The sequence below is a fragment of the Ornithodoros turicata genome, unplaced genomic scaffold (assembly GCF_037126465.1).
Source record: "Ornithodoros turicata isolate Travis unplaced genomic scaffold, ASM3712646v1 Chromosome41, whole genome shotgun sequence".
In the NCBI taxonomy this organism is placed as follows: domain Eukaryota; kingdom Metazoa; phylum Arthropoda; class Arachnida; order Ixodida; family Argasidae; genus Ornithodoros; species Ornithodoros turicata.
In genome coordinates, this window is record NW_026999371.1 from 380,567 (window position 1) to 404,294 (window position 23,728).

General features: G+C 45.2%; 1 protein-coding gene across 1 annotated transcript; it reads right to left on the minus strand.

Moving 5' to 3' along the window:
* Positions 1-3,925: 3,925 nt before the first annotated feature.
* Positions 3,926-16,528, minus strand: LOC135374045 (death-associated inhibitor of apoptosis 1-like). Its single transcript, XM_064607051.1, has 5 exons — positions 16,474-16,528; positions 15,571-15,831; positions 13,295-13,473; positions 8,191-8,434; positions 3,926-4,098 (listed from the first exon to the last, which is right to left on the minus strand). Exons 1-5 carry the CDS (start codon positions 16,526-16,528, stop codon positions 3,926-3,928), a joined length of 912 nt encoding a protein of 303 aa, XP_064463121.1.
* Between the last annotated feature and the right edge of the window lie 7,200 nt (positions 16,529-23,728).

A 23,728-nucleotide genomic window follows, 5' to 3' on the forward strand; every position in this document is an offset into this window, starting at 1 on the left:
GAGGGGATAACTACAATATATTCGTGTGTCGGGTTACATTGACAGGTACGGCGACATGAAGCTCATGTAATACAGATGGTGTATCGAGAAAACTATGTAATATCTTATAACAGAGCATAGTATCATAAAAACGGCGTCGCGTGGAGTGTTGTTGGAGGGAGGGTAAGAGATGACATTATCTCTCTATAGACATACATTCTAAAGTGAGGGCTTTTTCTTACAAATATATACGCTATGTACAATGTGTAGAAATTTCTTCTGGACATAATCCGTGACGAGTCAGTGCAGGAAAGAGAGTTCCACACTGGAGACGCGTATTCCAGTCGCAGTAAAATTAAGGAACTATACAGGTGTGTGAAAGAAATACAATGAAAAACAATAAATACAGAACAGAACAGACAATATTTTGGAGGCTGAAGCAGTATGCGGCGCTCAAGTTTGGAAGAAGAGGGGGAGGGTATGGATGATAGGCCTGTATTTTGTTCTCATTCTAGTAAATCGGTTGAAAGTTGCGGCCTGCTCTTTCCTACTCTGTGTCTAACCGAGTGTCCCTATTTTTCGTCGCTAAAAAAATGAATAAATACAGAGTGTGTGGAAAAGATTTTGCATGTATATGTGAGCAAGCCAAAAATTTTGAGAGCTGAAGAGCGTACGTAAGAGACGTGATCATGAAGACGCAACTGGGAGTCGAAAACGACACCCAAATCCTTTAGTACATCGACACGCGTGATGGCATCGGAACAGATGTATGTATTGCATATTATGTTAGCTTGTCTTGAGTAAGTCACATGTTTCGTCTTCAATGGATTAATAGTCATCCCATTTTTAGAGCACCATTCAACCACAGAAGAAACGTCAGTTTGTAGCTTATGAACGTTATTTGGGTCGTGGATAACTTTAAATATCTTCACATCATCGGCGTACTGAAGAACATGAGAATCACGAATATGCCCAGCTAAGACATTAATAAAGACATTGAAAAGGAGCGGCCCCAAAATTGAACCTTGAGGAACACCTGAAGGGGGAACGTAAGGAGAAGAAAAGGCACAGTGCACCTTTACGACACAGCATCTGTTACTCAGAAACGAAAGGAAGAAAGCAATGGGGGCGTTTCCGAAACCAGTCATATGAAGTTTGTGAAGTAAAATAGTATGGTCCATCATGTCAAATGCTTTTGAAATGTCGAAATAAATTGAATCTACTTGCCCTCGTGCTGAGACACAAGGAGCCAAAACGGTCATAAACGATACAAGGTTGGTGACAATAGATCTGCCTGGCATAAAACCATGTTGTTGCTCACATATCTGCGATTTGAGAAAAGAAAACGTGCGATCATAGATTACCTGCTCAAACACCTTTAAAAACGCGCACAGTAGACTGACAGGACGATAGTTTGACACATTTAAAGTATTGCCGAACATGTGGACTGGTACGACAACCGAAGTTTTCCAGCAGGTGAGGAACACAGAGTCTCGTAGAGACAGGTTGAATACATGATGGTGGACGGGTGCAAGGAGGTCACCGTAGGCTTTAACGAATACTGCAGGAATTTTGTCGGCCTCTGGGTTCAAAGTACGTTTTAGCTTCCGAATAGCTGCGATGACCTCCTCGTGGGACACTGCTATACAAGGAAGGCGATAAGATGCGCTCGACACGGAGCTCGAATTCGCAATTGGCTGTGCATTACCGCGTTTATATATTGAAGAAAAATGTGTAGCGAAGAGCTCAGACATCGAGGTTGGGTTAGAAGATACCCCACCATTAGTGTTCAAAGCGCATAGACTGTTTTCGTTTTTAGAAAAACGCACGTGTTTCCAAAATTGTTTAGGATTACTATTGAGATCCATTTAAATGAATTTGAGGCGATTAGCATAGTCACGTGACTGTGCCTGCTTAAAGAGTGTCCGGTAGTGAGCAAATAGTATGTAGTGTGTTATGGAGTTATGCTTGTTGAATTGCCGGTGGTGGAATTTTTTCTTCTTTAGGTAAGACCTGGTCTCCTTCGAGAACCAAGTAGGGTCTGCAGCCCCAGAGCTTGTATTTACCAGTGAGTTCCCCACTGTTGGCGTGCTTCAGTTTCTTGACATCAGACTCTTGTTACAACCCGTTCTTTGTTGGTCTTACGGGAAATCTCAAGCTAAACCCATTTTGCCCGCTTCAAGTATTCATTCTAAAACTGTAAAACGGGGTTTGATCACAGGTATCCTATCAAATGCCGTAAAAAATCTTGTTGTCATCATATCATTCCCTCTGTGGAAAGCCAGCTTCTCCGTTTGAATGATGCTGGTTATCCCCATCACATGTTACTTGGTGCTTTAAATGTTTTGTTAAACACCTTGCTTCCTGGTTCACCTGAAACTAAGTCCTCTGTCCCCAAACGGGTGGTTTTACCCTTCTTTCACAAAGTGTCTCACAACTTGTTAGCCGTTGCGAAGAAGTTTCAAATCAACATCGTTTTCAAGAACAACTTCCGTCTTGACCGCCTCACGCCTTTCGCCAAACCTAAAGTTTTTTGCAAGAATCACCGGAATAAATTTGTCCTCTGTTCTTCAAACGTTGTTTACCAAATCCCCTTAGCTTGTGGTTTCTGTTATATTGGCCAGGCAAAACGTTGCTTAAATGATCGTTTGAGAGAGCATTCTTTAAAAGTAAAAAATAAAGCTTCAAACTCTGAAATTGCAAAACATTTGGAAGAATGCTCAGATTGCTTCCCTCTATGGGATGAAACAATTGTCAAGGCATCCGAAGTGGACCCTCACAGAAGACTTTTGAGATAGACCCTTTTCATAACTTCTTGTGGGAACTGTGTCAGCAAACCTTCCGTAATCCTCGGTCCGGCCTTGAACAGACTGCTCGTTCCCCAGAAATGACATCCTATTTTGTTCTCAACTTGTGTTCCCTTCCCTTCTGTTTGTATATGTTTCTTGTTTTGTGAAGTAAAATTTTCAGCTGTGTTTGAGACGTCGTGTTGTGTCTGTCCCTTCGTGTTCCCTAGTCTCGGGGTTTTTACATTATGCATCATCTTCACCAGCTCGCTTGCTTCCTAGCCATTTTTTCAAGTAAGGTGTCTAGCAAGGTGTCTATGAATTTTATGTATGGTCCGAGTGGGGACTAAAGAACTTACACCTGAATGAAAGATATCTATAAATAAAACAGCTGGGCTGTTTGCATCAGTGGCATTGAATACGGGTTCAAAATTAGCAGCTGCGAGATGAAGATATAGACCAACGTAATCACCTCGACGAAGATCGAAAATATCGGATGCTACATGATGGTTACGGAAAGAAGTAGGCATGGACACTGCAAAAGGGGGGTGATATTTGTCTGGCGGAATCAAAAGAAAGCAGGCCTAACAGACGTAAAGTTGGCCGAGCGGACGAAACAAAGATCAAGGAATTGCCCCCTATGGTTGGGAACAGTGTTAACTTGGGAGAGAGACATGAAATCGGCAAAGTCACGAAGAGAGTTTACACCGGTAGTAGTAATAGTAGTAGTAATAGTAATAATAATAGTAGTAGTAGTAATAGTAGTAGTAACAGTAGTAGTAACAGTAGTAATAATGGTTTCTTGGCTTTACGTCGTGAGGCAGTCGACGTCAAGTGGTGCGTGCCGCGTGTTCAACACTTCTCGCTCAACACACTTCGCACGGCGTCAACCATCCGGCTTAGCAGACGAGTACGCCGGTGTGCCCTGACGTACTCGTCGCATTTTTTGCTGATAATTAGTTGCAGTCCAACGGAGAGCGTCTTTCATCCACCGTTCGCGTTGCCAGTCGCACGTCGGAGTATAAACCTGTCTTATAGCTCTGTCAGCTTTCTTGATGTGTTTCTACAATGTCGGGACATCGCCGGCATGTGTTGGTTGTTGAGAGGTGTAACGCCGCGTGACAGCCGGCTTTTTACGTATCCATCGCTTTCCCATGTTTTCAGGCAAAGAAAACCTCCCTCATGGTTGCGATCTTGCGCTTGCATGAGGGACAGACGGTGCTGGATGTGGCACATCCAGTGCAGGAGACAAGATGACTGCATGGAAGGAATATCATGTGTCTCTCTCCCGTGTTGCAGATGATGCACTTGCTCAAGTCACCTGTATCAGCTTCTGTAAGAGAAGTTCGAATATTAAAGGTTAAACTGTACGGCTCTGAGTCTACGACGATCCTACTAACTCCGGTTGAGAATCCTCATTCAGTCCGCTGAATATTGCACGAACATACTACTCTTCTACATTTCAAATGAAAGGGTATTTTTCAAACTATGAGTGATTTCAGAAGGAGTGTGACTCGGAGAGAGAGGAGAGCACTTTCTGAAACCTTGGGGTCCTCAGGATACCGCGTTGGCTCCTCCCTTACAGTCTTTTCTGCAAACGGCAAAGCATCAACACCACGAAGACGTCCTTACAAAGTCACGAAGACGGGACGATTGCTCAAGAACAACACGTTGCTTCACGCACTGTCACGGTGTGTCTTTGATTTAAATGAAAATGATATCTTCACAGCAGATATGCAACGATTGTTTGGGAAGATACAATTATTTTTGTTTAAAGCGTCGCATCTTGAGTGCGTCTGTAAGTGTGGTTCATCAATGCAATGACATTAGAGACGAATGTACAACAATCGCTGTGTATATCGGTTACGGGGCAACTGCAAATTGGAACCTACGGTGCACTTCTTCGTGTCCGGAGCACCGGTTCAATCCCAGACATCAAGTTGTGGCAACATTTATTTACAATAAAATAAGCAACTGCCACGAGCATCGGCAATATGAAACGTTCCTTCCAGTCGAGCGCAAGTAACGCTGAGATACCGTTTGAGACTGTACTCCTTGGTCTATACCGGAAGTTTCATGGCACAGAAAGTCAGGATGCTTCTCCCATCCAACTCCATCTAATCAGGCGATAAGGGTGCGGAAAATGCACCCTACGTGCTAACGTTGCACTCCGCTTGGGAGTGGGCGTCGAACAGAGAACAATAGATCGTGCGACCAGCGACTCGATGGGAAAATAAAGACTGATTTGTCTCGACTATGCGATATCTACCGACCCTACTACAATCTTCTAACGTAAATGATACATTTCAATTTTATGTTCTTTCTTTCTAATGTCACCCGACGCTCCCCCAGTGCCTTCTGCCACTCAATACTAATGTGACGCTATTGTTCCGTTAGAAGTAGAAAATAAGACGACATGCGAACTTTATAGTTGTATAACGCCAAGAGAACAAGTTCAAAATATACTACAGAAGTGTAATCTCGACGAAGATAATCTCTGCTGGATAGAAAACTCAACGGCAATGGCCCATTTCAGAAATGAGTTTGGCGTAATTGTAATCTTATTTATGTGGCAGAATCAATGTTTCGGATTATGTATCGTATGTGATTCTTATGTCCCCCACACTATCCTAATATGCATCATACGGCCCCATGTGTGTCCTATTAATGTCACGCACGATGTCGTACGGAACCCATATTACTGCCGTATCACTTCATACGGGTGGAAATAAAGGGTGTCCACGCTAACTGTGAACATATTTTTTTAAAATATGTATGACACTTTTTTCCAAGATGGAATCATTGCAATATAGCATATGCTGAAGGGCACTCCCTAGCAGGGCATTAGCAAAGTCCAAAGGCAATGTCTTAATTAACTTTCATTAATTAAGTTTTTAATTATAAAAGCTACAAAGTTGCCCCAATGAGAACATATGTTCCTTTCGGTCACCTGATATCGTAGCCGTTTTCAGAACAAAAATCCGTTCGATAGATCGCCCGCACAAAATTCGTAAAGGAACGCCATTTTTTTCTTTATTTTGTTCATTGCGCATCTTCGGAGACGCGTATTTCCTTCATCCCCAACGGAAGAGTGGGAAGGAGTACAGTGCCGCCTCATGCGTCGAAGATGAGCTTTAACTTGCGGAAACAAAACAAAAACAAATGTATCGGGTGACTCTATCGGAACTGGCCTTATCTTGGGTTGCATTTTCTATTTGCTTTTAATCTTTTTCCAGGACGCGAGAGGCGATAGTGTGCTCTTTCTCCCTCTCACATTGGGGGTGCAAGAAAGACGCGTCTTCTAAGAAGCGCAATGAACAAAATAAAGAAAAAAATGGCATTCCTTCAGGATTTTTTTGCGGGCGATCTATCGAACGGATTTTTGTTCTGAAAACGGCTACGATATCAGGTGACCGAAAGGAATAGATGTTCTCATTGGGACAACTTTGTAGCTTTTATAATTAAAAACTTAATTAATGAAAGTTAATTAAGACATTGCCTTTGGACTTTGCTAATGCCCTGCTAGGGAGTGCCCTTCAGCATATGCTATATTGCAATGATTTCATCTTGGAAAAAAGTGTCATACATATTTTTAAATAATATGTTCACAGTTAGCGTGGACACCCTGTATATGTGGTACACGGTCCTACATCACTTCATACAAGGCCCACATAAGTATCATATTGACTCCATATGTCTCCGTATGGTACCCATAAGAATACCATGTTGCGTACATACGACTTCATACGCGGCCCATATGTATTATCGTAGGACCCATACGAATATGTATGGGAACCATACAAACTGATATAGAACCATATGAGTCTCATACGGGATTTTTCAATACACCGAAGCAGCACTTGGACAAAACAAGGTGCTAGAACATCCGGGTGGGCTGTCCTCCCGCAGCTCTGTAACAGCCGCTTCATTACCGGAAACAGTAACGGAAACGAAAATATAGCAGAAATGAAAATGGAAAGGTAACGAAAACATGTCTGTTATCCTTCCCTTGTTAGGACCACGGCGACGCCAAGTTACCTGTTTGTACTGGAGTAGTTTATTCGACTTTTTCGTACTCCTAAACGACCACAAATCTGAAACTTACGTACTCGACGACCAGCATAATATGACTTATTAGCTTAGTGCACCCGACTTTTTTCCTCGACTACAACGCTCGGTAACACTGCTGACACGGTCACGTGAGGTAGGAGGACTGTATTGTTCCAAGTGGAAGTCAAAAGTTCCTGTCCGCATCGTAGCAAAATTTCAGGTGCACCGTTTGAATATATGGGTAGAAAAGCGGAGGGATCTCACCGTCTGTCCCAGTGACCCACATACATTTCTCATCCCTTGCCCTCCCGTAGCGGCTCAATCAATTGTAACACTACCCTAAATTTGATTTTGCAGCTACACACTGTTATGCACATGTCATTGCAACAAAAATACACAAAAGGGATAAGTCGACTTATCATCTTATTGTATACAGTTCTATATATTGTATACTTAATTCTCGGACTCGCAGATTTTTTCTGCACTGAGGAATATGGAAGAACAATTTACCGATATTCCCGGAAAACCTTTCGTGTTTCAAGAGAAACCCGCTCTGTAATACGACCTTTTTAATGCAGACGTTTCGTGCGGGGGACATCATCAGTGAAAGCAAAATGAGAGGCGACCGCAACCAGCGGATTACTTAACCAGGTCGGCGAACACTTCGGGGAGGGGGCCGCGATTGGTATTACACACTGAAGGTTCTCCTCGCAGGTGCCATGATTCAAGCAGTTTCCTGGGGCCCCACCTTTGTTCCCTGGCTAAGGTCACAGCATTCGCGTAGTCAAAAGAGTGATCTGTGTTCCAACAATGCTCGGTGAGCTCTGTCTTAGATCGCGTTGCGTTTGTTGAGTTGCGAACATCTCGTTCGTGCTCTTTTAGTCTTGTACTGCGCTTGCGGCCCGTCTCTGCAATGTTTATATGCTGAAGATATCGACAGTCATGTTCCTCCCATGTGGACGACGGAAATTGATGTTCTAAGGCTGGAACACATAATAAAGGACAACACAACACTCAGAACATCAATTACTATTGTGTCCAACAGATACCGCTTGTGTAGCGCCGTCGTATCAATGTGTGTGCGGGTGAGAAAAACATGTAAGAGTGAAAGTGAAATGAATGAGTGAGTGTATGTGATGTCCGTTCAAATGACGCACCCTTGGGAGTCCTTGGGAAGATGTGTAGGCTTAGCACAATTGGTATAGCCTTGGACCGCCAATCCAGAACATGATGGTTCCAGTCCTGCAGCTGGCTAACCTTTTCAGTGACATCCTTCATTCATTCTTTCTATGTATTTCCACGTTTGGTGCAGCAGAGTTACATCCGCAAGTTATCATGGTGTCTTTTACGCTTTGCAAATAGACGCGGTACTCACTTGGAACTTCCCTTGTTCTGACGTTTTGTGGTAAAGACACGACTTCACCTAGCGCCCTGCGTAGGTCTTGCTCGTCGAGCACGTCTACCAACCCCGTGCTGTTAAGTCTTGCGCGTATCGCTAACTCCACGATGTCCGGGTTGATGCCTTGCAAAATCAGGCGGCGGACAAGATATGATGATTTTAGGTTCACTACCAACAACTCTGTTGCTTTGTCAGACTTGTTCCTTTCTGCAAGGCTTCTCTGGAAGGCAAAATGTTGCTCAGGTTAGAACCACTTTGATACGCTTGATACACGGGTAGCATTACTGCTCTTCCAGAGGGGGACCCCTACTGGAACGGCGTTTGTGCCTATTGACACATGATAATGGAGAATCTGAGATCAGATTGCGCAGATCGATGCCCCACACGGTTCCTCCTAAAGTCTCTGTACTAACTTCTCTTACTCGTCTTACTCGTTACTACTGTCCTCTCTGTGATGTGATTCACAAATAGCCGGGTGTATTGTTGTTAGAGGCAAATTTAACATGATGTGTTTTTACCGTACACACGGCAGCGACAACAGAGACATCCAGTACGAATCAGACTATGCGCAGTTCTGGGCATGTAACCACTTCGCTGAGGAAACCGACATAATTCGCCATTTGTAGTGCGCTACGGACATCGACACTAGAGGTAGCGATCATTTTTCTCTATATATTTCGCACGACAGACTGCCCCTCTCAGTCTGGACTGATACTACTCATACTGGACTGATTTCTTTCACAAACAGGAGACTTTTTCGTGCGGGCCTCAGAACATCTGTGCACACCGGTATGTCCCCAGAGGCTCTCTCGCAAGCAATTACCCGCGGTATTCAGGACGCGGTGGTCATGTCTAAAAGGGTAACAGGCCATGTCGGTCATTCGCCAGCAATTAACCACCTTAGAGCATTACGTCGCCGAGCAGAAAGAACGGCTCGTCGGACAGGGCAACTTACGGACATTGTGGAATGCCGCCGGATGAAAGCTAAAGTAACACGAAAACTCAAGAAAGAGGACAGGAAGCGTTGGCGTAAGTTTTGCCACCATCTTTGATGATGTTCTTTTCAATATGCTATTTGTCCAAAATTGTCGAGTCGGATTGAGAAATTTTGGTCACCTTCAATGAGAATTCTGAATGAGATATCCACTGAAACCGAATGAGCTCTCCTTCATGTGTATAATAGGTCTTGGCAAGATTTTTACGATATACATGGAAGGAGGCATTGGTTGTTCCCATCCTGAAACGAGGCAAGCCCCCAAATTCCCTGTCCTCCTTTCGCCCTGTGAGCCTGACAAGCTGTACGGGGAAACTGATGGAGAGAATGGTTTTGCATCGCCTCGACTGGTGGCTCGAAAAACAACGTGGGTTTCCTCACGAAATGGGTTGGATTTCGTCGCCACCGATGCTCCATGGATTCAGTTCTCGACCTAGTCTCTACAGTCCAACATGCTCGTGCCCATCGACGGATCGTCGTATCGGTTTTCCTCGACATCAAGCGTGCATATGATACAGTATCGCACATTTGTGTGCTGCACGCCTTGCGCTCCTTTGGGGTATCCGGTCGGCTCTTCATCTTGCTCCAAGACTTCCTTACGGACCGAACTGTCGCTTTCCGTACGTCCCAAGGCCAAGGCCATCAGTATCCTGTTCCTCAAGGAGTCCCCCAAGGAAGTACTCTCAGCCCGACACTCTTTTAACGTGGTGATGACCGGCCTAAAATGAGTAATTCCTCGCAAAGTGTCGTTTTCCGTGTATGCAGATGACGTCGCCCTTTGGACAGTTGGAAAATCGCGCCCAGCCATAAACAGCGCCGTCTGCAGCTCGCTTTAAATATATATCCATACGTACCTCGCGCATGGGATGGACCTTTCACCTGAAAAGTGTGTCGAGCTCCCTCTCACGGGCGAAGTCAATTTCCGCGCAATTAAACGCGCAATTTCCGTCTTTGGGTTGGTGCAAAGAAGCTTAAGCCGGTACGCTTTCACCGCTTCCTTTGCGCGGTAATCGACTCGGACTTGCGCTGGTCTCGGCACATCAAGCACCTTGAAACTAAAGTGCAGAGATTGCACCCCGCAATCCAACATCTTTCTGGCTCAGGATGGGGCTGTGATCAGCGTTCCCTGCTCGCAGTTCACGCGGCGTTGGTGAGGGCGACTGTGCTTTACAGCCTTCCTATACTGCGCAGGATATCAACAACATCATTAAATACTCTTCGGTCCCTGTTTGCTCGAAGCCTTCGTCACTTCCTCGGAGTTCCAAGAATGTCTGAACCCCGGCACGTACTGGCTGAAGCTGGTGAACTGCTGATTGAGGTTCTACGTCAACGTGAAACGGTTTGGTACTTCCTCCGTTTGCGTGCTCACATTCCCCGTCGCCCGCTCCTCAGAAAAATTAGATACCGCCCTGAAAGCGACTTCTATCGAGTAGCGCAAAGGACACGCCAGACTCTTGCTGGCTTCATAGCTAAGGACATTATACCGCCGGAAGCCCTTTGGTCTCTGCCGGTACCGCCCACTTTTGTACCCCTTCCACACCTTCTGGAAAGAAGAGATCAGATCCCCCCTCAAGTCCTCCGAGCCCATTTTCATGCTCTGGTAGATGAGAAGTTCTGTACGTTTACGACAGCATATAGCGGTGGCGCATCCCGAAACAACAAGTCCGCCTCCGCATTCGTCATACCATCCGAAGGCGTAGTGCACGCGGGACGCCTTTCACATCCAACCTCCTCCACAGCTGCGGAACTCTATGCCATCCTTTTCTTTTTACAATACAACACCGATTTTACACTGCGAGAATGGGCAGTCTTCACGGACTCGAAATCTGCACTTCAAGCAATTGAAAATTCCGGCATACGAGGGCCCTCTGCGCCCCTAGTCACAGATGTGTTAATGGCTTACCACACTCTCTATGCAGCAGGCCACAGGCTAGTTCTCCAGTGGGTTCCAGCCCATTGTGGTGTCGTGGGGAACGAGCAGACCGACAGCGCTGCAGAAGCAGCACCAGTGTTGTACGTAGCGCCGTTACTAGTAGCGGCGCTACCGTATCCTTTACTTTCTTCGGTAGCGGAGTAGAGATCGCGCTACTTTTTTGAACTGCTAACGAAAGAAGTACTTCCGTTACAAATTTGCGGTAGCGCAATCTTTGAGCGCTACCGCTACCGCTACTTTCCAAGCTAGGGTTCGCGACAACTCGACTTCGACCTATCATCAATCCTCCACTGCCTGCCTTCCAACAAGCTGCCCGATATCACAACTCATTCTGCGAAGACCGGGCAAATAGCCGAACGGAGGGCACAGAGGCCGTTATCTTACAAAGAGGCTGTGTCCTCCACGTGTTCCCTATTTTGGATTAGCCTTCTTGAAGATTTGGTGTATTGTCGGAGTTGTCTGCAAACTGACGTCACTCCTACTGCATTCTGGTGCCGTCTTCGCTAGCTATGAGTCACTCATGACATTCCACATGACATTGCACCACGTACGCTTAGGGCTTGACCGTTGCCATTTCTTGTCCGCTGCAATGGAATGACCATGGCCTACTACAGCAAGCATCTTTGACTATAAGGAGGAGAAAGAAAACAGTAGCGTGGTGTTCAGATGTCTACTATGCGCCTAGGTGGGAAAGCTTTATCTGTGCGTCAAGGAAGTCAACGTCCAATTTGAAAAAAAAAAAAAAAAACACACCATGGTATGTTTACTAACTTCGCGTTCCGGGCAATCTGAGTTCTTTTTGTGACAAAGCTGTTGAGCCTTTTATCGGTAGACTTGCTTTGTCCTTTATTTGCTTTAGAGGAAGAGAAAAAGATATGCAGGATATCGAGTAGGCTTTAGTAAAAATCTGTAAAAAACGGTTTTCCAAATTTTAGCCTTCAGGCGACCTACGTGCAACCTCCATTGGAAGTCGATTTATTATTTTGGGATATTATTTTATTTTATTATTAGTTATTATTTTGAGCTATTGTTTTATTTTATTATTTATTATTCTAAGACGTTTGAAGTACATCATCAACGATACTGTTTGTTTCTTTCCTAAAAAGTAGCGCATGAAGTATCGCGTTATTTTTTACGGGTAACGGTAGCGGTATTCTGCTACTTTTAGGTACGTGTAACGATATCGGGATTTCGTTACTTTTTGCTCAGGTAGCGCGTATCGGTATTGCGCTACCTTTTTCGGGTAGCGGGTACAACACTGAGCAGCACTCTCGTATCGGAAACGGACCAGTGTTGTTCTGCTGACAGGAGACCGCAATTCCATTCTGCGACGCCTGGTGACAGCCCTCGCGCCTCGATGTGGCCTTTACAGCTCAGTGGCGTTACCGCTTGAGACAAGTTGACTCTCCTTCCTGCTGCCACTGTGGGGCTCTTGAGGATCTGGAGCATATTCTTCTTCATTTCCCCCACTACCAACCTTACCGAACCGCACTCTCCGAGTCTCTTCGTCAGCTTGACTCTCGCCCCTTCTCCCTATCGAAATTGCTTGGGCCCTGGCCCAATCCAGCCCAGCAACGATCTGCGCTCAAAGCTCTTTTTACATTTCTGGACACCATCGGACTTCGGTCGTTATTGTGAAGGGGCTCGTTATTTTATTCCCTGCGTCCCCACCAGCAATGGGGTAGAGTATCGCCTTTGGCGATGAACCTCCCCACTCTTCGAAGACAAAATAAAGTTGTTGTTCCAACCGCAAAGCATTCGGTGAGATCTTTATAACGAAACCACCAGGAACGGACACTATGCACAACAGGAAAGCATGCAGAAAATGCGTACGACAAAACAACAACGTGAAGGTGCAGTGCAGTGTACAACGAAGTAAAGCATTCGAACAAAATTTAGCAAATTTAGAACAAAATAACTTAGGATGTTCAGTATGCACAGTGAAGGAGGAGCGCTTGCAGGGGGAAATGTCCACCAAATACAGGAACAGAAGGATGTAAACGAACACCCCAAAGCAACCTGCCCCAACTCAGCTACTACGTACAATTTGCGCCTCATGCTATTAGCACGGTACACGCCGCGGTTGCACAAGCGCTTGATTCACTAGATACCTCTAGGTTGGGCAGCCTTATTACGGGCGGAGGGTAAATTACCTCTGCGAGTGTATTGCTGTGTTCCCGTCTAATGTTCTCGATAGCCTCATCACCAAGCTGCAGAATGACGTAAGGACAGTCTCTGTACCACCTGGCGTGTTCAGATAATGGGTCGTCCTCATCGCTCCAACTGCAAAGAGAGTTGCCGCACTGAAAGCAGGTTGTGCGATCTTGAGCACCTGCGCGGAGAGAAGAACGTGATCACGCAAAGTATAAGAACCACGTAAGCAGCATTTTAATCAGGTCATGTGGAATCGCTTCCAGTGTCAAGATTCCTCCTGTCTGTTTGTCGGTTTGAAATGCAGGTTTCTCGTGGTTATGATAAATTGTTTCGAACAATTCGTTCGTAGTTCGACACTGAGTAACATTGCCGAAAAGCAACAGACTATTCACGATTAGCCCTTTGTGCCCTATGGTCAGAATCGCTAGTGACGTGTATTCTGAGAGACTGAGAGAATGGAATTTGAATATACAGACCTGACCATAAGCATTGATACAATGACTTTGCATCCATTAAGGCTACCCTGAGCGTGTTGCGTGAGGACCAGATCTCTGCCTCCACAATTCGCTTACGCTTCACTGTTTCTAAGTGTTCCACCCTGATAAAGGTGCGGAACGCTTAAACGTCACAACTCCACTGCTTGGCAACTGCGTTTGTTTTCTTTCTTATTGTTTTGTTTCTTCCGAGCTTAAGTGATACGCAGCTGCAAGGCGGCCGCCGCTCAGGGAGCTCATCTTTGTTGGAGGCGTGCAATCATTTGTCGCTATCGTATGACTTTTCTAGGGAGGAAATGCCGCAAAGTTGTCACAATACAACGTCTCTTCTTGCAGCGAAGTTAATAAAATCGCACAAAAGCTATTCTAGTAATTCGCACGGAACTTTTTGGTACTATGCCCTGTGGCCGAGGAGCAATAAAATGCGACCATGCCTTCGAAATAGGCGGTGTGCCGCGCCCACAAGGCGCTGCTTCTCGTTCCCTTGCCGGCGAAATTGCGCAAATGCTTCGGTAGATATCCAGCACTAGCAGACGACCCTGCGCCCGTTTCCATCCATGATTCTTGCAACGCTCTCGCAGGATTCCTTCATATTAGATATAACGTCAGTAATCTTTATCACATAACTCACGTGTCGTTGTTGGCATTCAGGCATACCGCCTCAACAGCATGGCATGCAGCGTATTGTAGCTCTCCCTATGTAATTTGACAAAATTCCTCAACTCGTGAGAAATTGTTTATTTTTCATACAAGAATCCTCGGCTTTCGCGCATATCGCGATTGATGTGTTTATTTTAGTTATTTGCAGATTTGTGGGCACACTCGTTGGGGTGCCCAATATTATTACAAAAGGTAAAAGGCTCTTTAGTTTCCCTTCCGATTGATACTGATAAAGTAGAAACGATGTATTTACAACAAAAAAATGATTGGATGGCGCCCGAACTTGACTGGATCTGTGAAAAAGGAGGACCGCACTTGTGTCTAGAGGGGGTAGTTTAAAAATTAATAATAGTGTAGATCACACAAGAATGTGAGACTGTTGAGTTATATGCTCAAAACGCCATTTAGATACCCTACGGCAGATTGTTCTAATGTCACGCATTAATTGAACGAATGCGATTAACTGAGCTAGAAAAATAGAAAAATAAATCAGTCCTTCCACAATGCATTCACTTCAGGCGAAAGTGAAGTGCAACGTGCGTGCGGCACTTACTCAAGCGGTAATTTTCATATGTAAAAATTTCGCAGATACAATGCAAAAGTGGCAGTGTTAGTACTGCAGTGGCACAAGGCGGTGAACTAAAAACGATATGACAACGAAACATTGGAGGAAGCACCAGAGCTGGCAGAGATGATGCATGACGTAAAACCCCGAGACTAGGGAACAGGAAGGGACAGACACAAACACGAAGTCTCAAACACAGATAAAAATTTTACTTCACATACAGGAAATATATACACAACAGGGGAAGAGAAACAACCAGATGAGGACAAAAAGGGGTCAGTTCGGGAGAAAGAGCAGTCAGTTCAAGGCCGGACCGAGGATTACGGATGGGTTGCTGGCACTGTTCCCACAAGAGGTTATAAATTTCTTCGTAACGGCCAACAAGTGGTGAGTCACTTTGTGGAAGTAACGTTGTGGTTTTACCTTACTTCCACAAAGTGTTTCCTAAGCATCTGAATGTTGCATGTACTTTCAACTATATGCAGGAATTTCGAACCGTGAAATTCTCAAATGGTACATGGAGGCATCGGTTGACGAAACAAAAAAGGTTAATTACCAGTGTAGAAGAATCCAGCTTTTGCCATTTTTTCTGTCTTTCCCTTCGCAGTTGTAGGATAAAGGTCGAACGATGATTTTCTGCTAGCGAACGACGCGTACGTTTCATGTATGGGCCTGGTGTGGAGCACAGCATGCTCCTTCATGCGATTTTCATACGATCCTGGACGTGCGAGGTATGAGCACTTCTCTCCACAGACGTCTTCTGAACGGTAGGCTAGTTCAGGTCTGAACTCAGAGGCAGCATCCACCATGACAGTGCCTGTCCCAAAACGAAAGATATGTGAGTGCATGGTACTCCAGAACTACCGCAAAAAATTATTTGCACCATCGGCATAACATCGGATCGCTCGATATATTGATGGGGGGGGGGGGGGGTACGTTGTAGACTGAGTATCGACGCAGGTATAAACACGCACCATTGATAATTGCTCTACGAAATTTCTCCCATAATTCATCATTCGAGGCTTTAGTCGCGAGCCAACTACCACGGGCTCACACCGGAGTTTCGAGTCCGACACCCATGTTAGGCATGTGTGTCACACAGTCGTCAGGCAACGGACATTCCCTTTGTCACGTTACGTTGCAGCAGCATCGCCAAATGTGTTGGCACAGCTCAAATATTTAATGGGCCGTAAACTATTCCGAACACATTGTTAAAGGCTTGCTGAACACAATACATGACCTTAGGGAATTTTTATACCATAAATTCTTCGGGGTTAAAGTGCGCGATTTTGCAACCACGCACGGTTCAAACTCCCTCCTCATTGCACATTCACGTTCCCCCTCTCCTCTCCTCCTCCTTGCTCCTCCCAATTCTTTTCTTCTGTTAACGGTATTGACGCGTGTTACCGGTGCCTCCCTACATTGAGTTTGCAAGCGTCTTTCACCAAGGAGCGTATACCAATCATGGTAGCACTGCGGTTCACGGTGGTGTCATAAGGCTCAAGCGATGGCATGCTCGAGGTTTTCCAATGATGCTCCTTTACGTAGGGCTGAAGGAGCCAGGACGAAGAAATGTGCAAGCGTACAATTCTTCAAACAGGGTGAGTGTCACATGAGGCGCTTAGCGCGTATTCTTCTATTCCGAAGCAGTAAAGTTGTGGGTAGTTTGACAAGCATGCTTTCTGTGTGCAACATTTGTCGGTCTACTGTATGCGGTGAAGGCACCTTGGGAAAATAGTGAGTGGGTACTAACACAGCCAACTCCATGTGCAATCGCCTTATTGAAAATGAACATCAGAAAATTATGGTGTTTCCTGATGATTCTTGATGTCACATCAATTTTTTTTTTGTTTTTGATGTGACATCAAGAAGCAAGAGAATTTACTCGTGTGACATCAAGAAACATCAGAACTTTCTCGTGTCACATCAAGATTTCTTCATGTTCTTAGTGCTAGCATCAGGTGTCTCAGATATGCTTTGATGCCAGCAACAGGCAAACACCATCTCGCATGATGTCACATCAAGAAGATGTGATGCCCTGTGCCCTGACAGCATCAGCAGATTCTAAGTAGTTTCATGGCACATTAAGAACATGTGATGTAAACGATCGCAAACAGTAAAAAAGAAAAGAAGAAAATGTAGCATTTAACCTTGCCTTCTTTGATCATAACAAACGAAAGAACGATAGAGGAAAGGTCTTAACCACAGTGAGTGCACTTTTTTTTTATTCACTCGATCTCTCGCTGTCAGATTCCACTGTCGCTCTATTGACAATCATAACTAACTAATAGCTTAGCCTTCGGCAATCTCAAGTTGCAATTTTGCTTCAAACACAACATTCCATGGCTCTTATGAAAACAGCAGCATTTCCAGAAACATCCTGGAGCGGTCACAATCTGAAGAGGCATTACGATTCAGCCATCGTCACATTTCGTCCGCAAAGCCATTGCGCGGAGATGTTGGCTTCATGCCCATTTCAACACAGGCTCCCCCGCGATTGCGCGTCCTTGCTTGTTCTCCATTCCACCCGTGCCACCAGCCAGTGCTGTCTATCGCGCATGCGCGGTTTTGTTGGATTCGTTTTGGCTGCTCTAACAGACGTCTCTCGTCGCCGTGTGTAGTTCGCGTAATTTCGAGCGTTCCAGCAAGACGAAAGTGTTTTAGAGGCTTTGTATTGTTGTTCTCACTTGATGCTGGCGTTCTTGCAACCTGTGTGACATTGCAACGGTCCGTAAGTGGAAGCGTTTCTTCAAACCGCGAGCAGACCAGTCAGTCTCGTTTGAAATGTAAGACGCTGCCCTGGATTTAAGGCGAAATCACTCTTCGCCTTCAGAATTCTTTCCGTTTCAGGTGTGTATTTAGTATACGCTCCGCAAGCCCGCGAGTTTAGTGCGCATGACGTCACGGTGACGATTCTAGGACGCTCCCGATTGGCCGAGGGAACCATGTGCGCGCTTCAAGAAGGTACACAAAGGGACATCCGATGCACGGAGTGCCCCAGGGAGGGCCAAAACAGCTCTGGTTTCTGTATTAGAGGTCCCACTTTTCGTTGGGAATGATCCTGGTTTATCGACGAAAGACAAACGAAAGGTTAACGCAATATATTTGCTGAAGTTTCAACTATTCGACTCTCGTTTAAGTTCGCTCGTGCGAGCACCCTGCAAACATTTTCCCCATTTTATTCAAATTACGGTCTCACGGAGTTGACAGCTGTCTAGGGCGAACAGCGAGTGTCCTCGTAAACATGGAAAATTCAGTCACATGGCAGCTGCAATGGTCTAAACTACCGTGAACGACAGGACGACGACAACCGTGCCTCAGCACGCGTACGAACTTCCGTCCTCCACTGTGAAGCAACTGGAGCCTTGTGCAGTTGCACCCGAACAGACAATGATCATGCTCGTTCCTGGTTCGTTCCACTGTTATTAGACGTTAGAATTGCTATGAGACCACTCAAAACAGCACATTAAACTGTGACCTGCCGCGGCGCTCTTCGTCACTGTCACGAAAGCAGAGCCTTGGGAGTGCACTGTGTTTGAACACTTTCTGTAGTCAATGTAAATCACTGCACAACACACACGCACACAAACACGCCCTCGGTCGTAGAATGCCGTTTGAACTCGACAGCAGCAGCAACAGTTAATCGCGTTCTCCCACCGTCAGCGAATCCGTATGCGCTTTGGAAATAAATAAGTGACACTACATCCAAATGCGACGAAGTACAGTCATAAATGCAGCAGGTGTTTAACACCGTATCACTTAGCAAAGCGGAAAACACACAAAACGTATGGCGGGTTCCCTGCTGTTTACCTTTCTCTGGTTCGCACGTGGAGGCGACAGGGGCCTTGGCGAATGGGAGCGCGGCACGCCGCCGTGCACGTCATTTTACACCCTCGCCCTCTTCTTCTGCGCAGAAACGTACTTGCGGAGAGTATAACTGTGAAGTAATATGTTCGACTGCGCCATGCATTCTCATTGTCCGTTGTACTCTATTTGCAGGCGATCTGCACAAAGACAGGGAGATAGAACGCTAGGTGAAATCGACTGTGCTTTTTGCAGACGATATGTCATATGTCTCTACAGTACTCTACATAGGTATCCTGCCATCGTGTTTTCTGCAACGCTATTTCTTGCAGATTGAGCGTGTATGACCCAGCAGCCTCCAGCAAGAGAAACGCAAGCACTGTGTTCAATCTGGCGGGGACTCTACTGCTCTACATGACAATGCTTCCAAGTTATTTTTCGGAAGAAGGACAAGTTGGACCGGAAATGAGGACATAGGTGTGCCCCTTTTCGCTGTTGTTCACCGTTGGACCGTTACCAGTTTTGTGCCCCCCGTGAGTTCAACGCTCAGATATGATAAATGGATATGCGTTGAACGGTACGTACTCCGGAGTGGTGAATAAAGTAATTAGTTGCTGCTGTCTACTGTTTCGTGAGGGTTCATGTCAGTACTCATCAACCGCAGGCATGAGGGGCTTCCTTTGCAGAACATTAAAAAGAAAACAGACTACAGCATTTTCAAGATTGCTATAACCAGCATCAATGCAGCTCTTATGTCAACATCAGCATCAAGAGAGCTCTGATGTTAACATCAGCCTGGACAGTTCTGATGTTAACATCATCATCAGAGCAGTTGTGATGTTGACATCAACTGGTGTTAGCACAAAGACAGCGTCCCAAATCACATCAGAACCGATGTCGAGTTTTTCAATAGGGGCCCACTGTGCCGCGTCGGCACGTGAACAACGTCGGTATAGGTTTTGTACGTCGTCTATACTTTGTCACAAAAAAAATGGCTTGCCGAATGTAAAGCATCGGTCGTGCTTTCACAAACATCTTTTCGGTGCAAAAAGAAAAATAAAAAAAAATGCGAAGCGAAAATAAGTCGTTTGATAATTCCTTTAGCAGTAGGCTATATGTGTTAATATAAAAAAGCAGTCACCAAGCACTTTATAAAATGAAAGGAGGAAGCTTAGCCAGTTGTAGGACTCGGACGCACATCTTCTATATTGACGTGGAGGGCTGCATTGGTCCAGGGCTCTACCAATTGAGCTAAGCTAACACAACTTCCAAACCCCTTCCAAGGTTGCGTCATTTGCAAGGGCAAACACATCAACTCACTCACTCGCTCATTCCATTTTCACTCTTGCATGTTTCCTCAGACACGCATACATTCATACGACGCGACGACGCCAGCGGCATCTGTTGAAAACGATGGAAATTGATGTATGAAACGTGGTGAAATAAACGTATGAATGGGTGCGTAAGCGACAAAACATGTAAGAGTGAAGGTGAAATGAGCGAGTGGATGTGTTTGTCCCTGGAAATGGCGCAGTCTTGGAAATTTTTGGGAGAGGTGTTAGCTTTGCAGTGGTAGAGCTCTCTACCGCTGCCCCAGTAGACATATCAGACTTTGCGAGACGACTACGCCTGAGAGAATTTTTCGCTGACACAGCACAAGAAAACAAGAACGACCTCCAGCTACCATCAACCTGGAGAGCAAATCACGCCGAGAACCCGCATTAGACCTGTACATTAAACAAGTAAGCAACGACATCCTTCGCGGTATTTCCCAAAGCTCGCGTGGTTACAACCTCACTAAAACACATCATCAGAGCGCCAGCTGACAGATATGTTATCATTATCAAGCGCGTGGGAGGATCGTCATCTGGCCGTCAGATACACATATTTCTGAGGCTCGTAGACAACTCACCAATACGCAACGCTACCTCAAACTGGACCATGACCCAACAAAGGAGTACACTGCGCTAATAACCCATATCCATACGGAACCTCCACGAACGAAAGCTCATCACATGTGATGACCTCAGATATCTCACCCCATCAAACACAGGCGCAGGCCGTTTCTATTTACTCCCCAAGATAAGTACACGCCAACGAGGTCTATACGGCTGACATCCCCGGCAGGCCAATTGTATCTACTAATAGAGAGTTTTAGCAGACCGTTGATAACGTGGCTTGCGTCCGGTATCAACCGGAACCAATCAGTGGATAAGATTCTGAGTCACGCACCAGTGCGATTGGTTCCGATAGGCACGATAACCGTATCAACGGTATACTAAAACTCACTAACAACACACCAACAGAAAGACTCTCGAAATTCCTGAATCACTATTTAAACCATATTCCGACAACACTGCCATTTCATGTACAAGACACACCACACCTCCTCAGAATAATGTGTGCTGACACATTGAATCATGTGTTCTTAAACACATTCTCATCTATACCATCCGGAGTTTTGCCACGGCTAAATTCACTAAACTACGTTGTCATGGATCCCATAACCATCGACGCTTGTGGTGTAATGAAGTTGTGGCCAAGACAACATTAACTCGAAGTTCTTAAAAAACACAGCAACTTACTCCTCACTATTTCTTACTCGTATTTTCATGCAATCATTAGAGACGGGTTCCCTTCCTGGCGATTGGAAAATTGGAAAAATCGTCCCTTTGTTCAAGTCTGGTGATAGACACTGTCCTATAAATTACCGTCCTATCTCATTAACAAGTATTCCATGCAAGGTCATGGAGCACATAATTTACTCCCACGTTGCTCAGCACCTCGAATCCAATTGTTTTTTCCACCAAGGGCAACACGGATTTAGAAAGCATTATTCATGCGAAACGCAACTGGTTTCTTTTCTCAACGACCTTCATTTTGTCTTGGACCGTGGGTCTATAACAGACTGCATATTCATCGATATGTCGAAAGCCTTCGACAAGGTCAACCACTTGCATCTCCTCCACAAGCTAAGCACACTCAACATTGATAGCAATGTCCTGGCCTGGATTCGGGGTTTCCTAACGAACCGCCACCAGTACGTTATCGCTAACAATGCCACATCTAACCACGTTCCTGTTTTATCTGGTGTACCACAAGGGTCTGTACTTGGTCCTTTGCTCTTTCTTATCTACATTAACGACCTTCCTAAATCGTTTTCCTGCTCCGTTCGCCTCTACGCCGATGACTGTGTAATATACCAGGAAATAACTAGCGCCTCTGACTCTCTCTGCCTACAATCCGATCTTCATAAATTATCAAGCTGGTGTTCTACTTGGCACATGGAAATAAATTTAGAAAAATGTAAGCACCTCAGGGTGGCTCGTAGTAACAACACTTGTCCGTCGTACACAATCGATAACATCGAAGTAGAAAGGGTTTCCTCTTACAAATACCTAGGTGTGTATGTAACAACTAACCTGTCATGGGGCCACTACATCGAATACATTACTAATAATGCCACACGCACTTTGGGCTACATTAGACGTAATTTCAGCCTCGCACCAATTAATATAAAACTCACACTTTATCGAACATTAGTACTTCCGAAACTGGAATATGCCGCCACTGTGTCGGACCCTGGACAATCATAGCTCATTGATCAACTGGAAAGACTGCAAAGCCGTGCTGCTCGTTTTATTCTCGGTAACTATACTCGCACAGCCAGTGTGACCCTGATGAAGTCAACTCTTAATCTATCCCCCTTATCACATCGCCGTCAAACAGCGCGTCTGTGCTTGTTCCACAAAATATATTACCACAATCAAGCTTTAAAACGTTTATTACTTACAAGTCCATCGTACACATCATCGAGAGTGGATCATCGACAAAAGGTCGGCGTCCCCTTTTGCGCTAAGAAAACCTATTTTGACTCATTTGTACCAAAGACATCACAACAATGGAACCATCTTCCTAGTCATATCACCTCCATCACTGATAGCGCACAGTTTAGAAAATCGCTGTTTGATCACTTTAATGTAACATAACCTGCATACCGGGTTTCCAGTAGAGTAGTGGTGATATTTGTTCATTCAGTATTATTGTTAATTATTTTTTCTCCTTTTTTTCTTTTATTGAACTTGTTTCTGTTCCACTAGTGTTTACCAGCTTTGTATTATCCTGCTCCCCTCTTTAATGCTGTAAAGCCCTGAGGGTACTCAAATAAATAAATAATCAGATATAAACAACACTCGTACATTTGGTAGGGACACAATACTAGCCATTCTAGATGTGACATCACTGTATACTAACATCCCACACAACGACGGAATCACAGCACCCTGCAATACCCTTTCTACAACAAACACCAGAAAGGACACGGAAACCATACTCGCTCTAATGGACTTGGTCCTTAAACTGAAATACTTTTAGTACAATGGCGAGTGCGGTACTTACAAGTACACGGTACAAGTACAGGCACACCTGGTGCACCCACGTGCGCAAACATCTTCATGGAGTTCCTAGAAAAGAGCGTTCTTAGCGCCCTCTCATTAAATGCACTGTGTACGTTGGATACATCGATGATATACTGATAATATGGGAACACGGGGAAGATGAATTTCAAAAGTTCGTACAACTACTGAACACCGCGCATAGCAAAATAAAGTTCACATCGCACCACTCAACTGACTAATCAACTTTCTCGACACCACAATATCACTAGACAACAGCAACCTCACCACAACCGTGTACAAGAAGCCAACTGACAAACAACAATACCTTCACTTGAAGAGTCTACGCAGAGTGTAAGACTGCGCAGAATTTGTTCAAACGACACATATTACGCTGAGAAGCTTGAATAACTCTACAGTACGCTTGCCGAAAGGCTCTATCCAGACTCCCTCCTAACCGAATTCCGTCGCAAGGCACTCACACTCTGTCGAAATGAGGTTCTGGAAAAATCGAAA

Excerpts from the sequence above, each read along its gene's own strand:
- LOC135374045 (XM_064607051.1), bottom strand. The coding sequence starts at position 16,528 with ATGCCATCGCTTGAGCCTTATGACACCACCGTGAACCGCAGTGCTACC. Across the intron at positions 15,832-16,473 it reads CCGCAGTGCTACCATGATTG|GCACTGTCATGGTGGATGCT; the intron begins GTATACGCTCCT and ends GTTTTGGGACAG. Across the intron at positions 8,435-13,294 it reads ACAGCAATACACTCGCAGAG|AGAAGCCTTGCAGAAAGGAA; the intron begins GTAATTTACCCT and ends TTTGCCTTCCAG.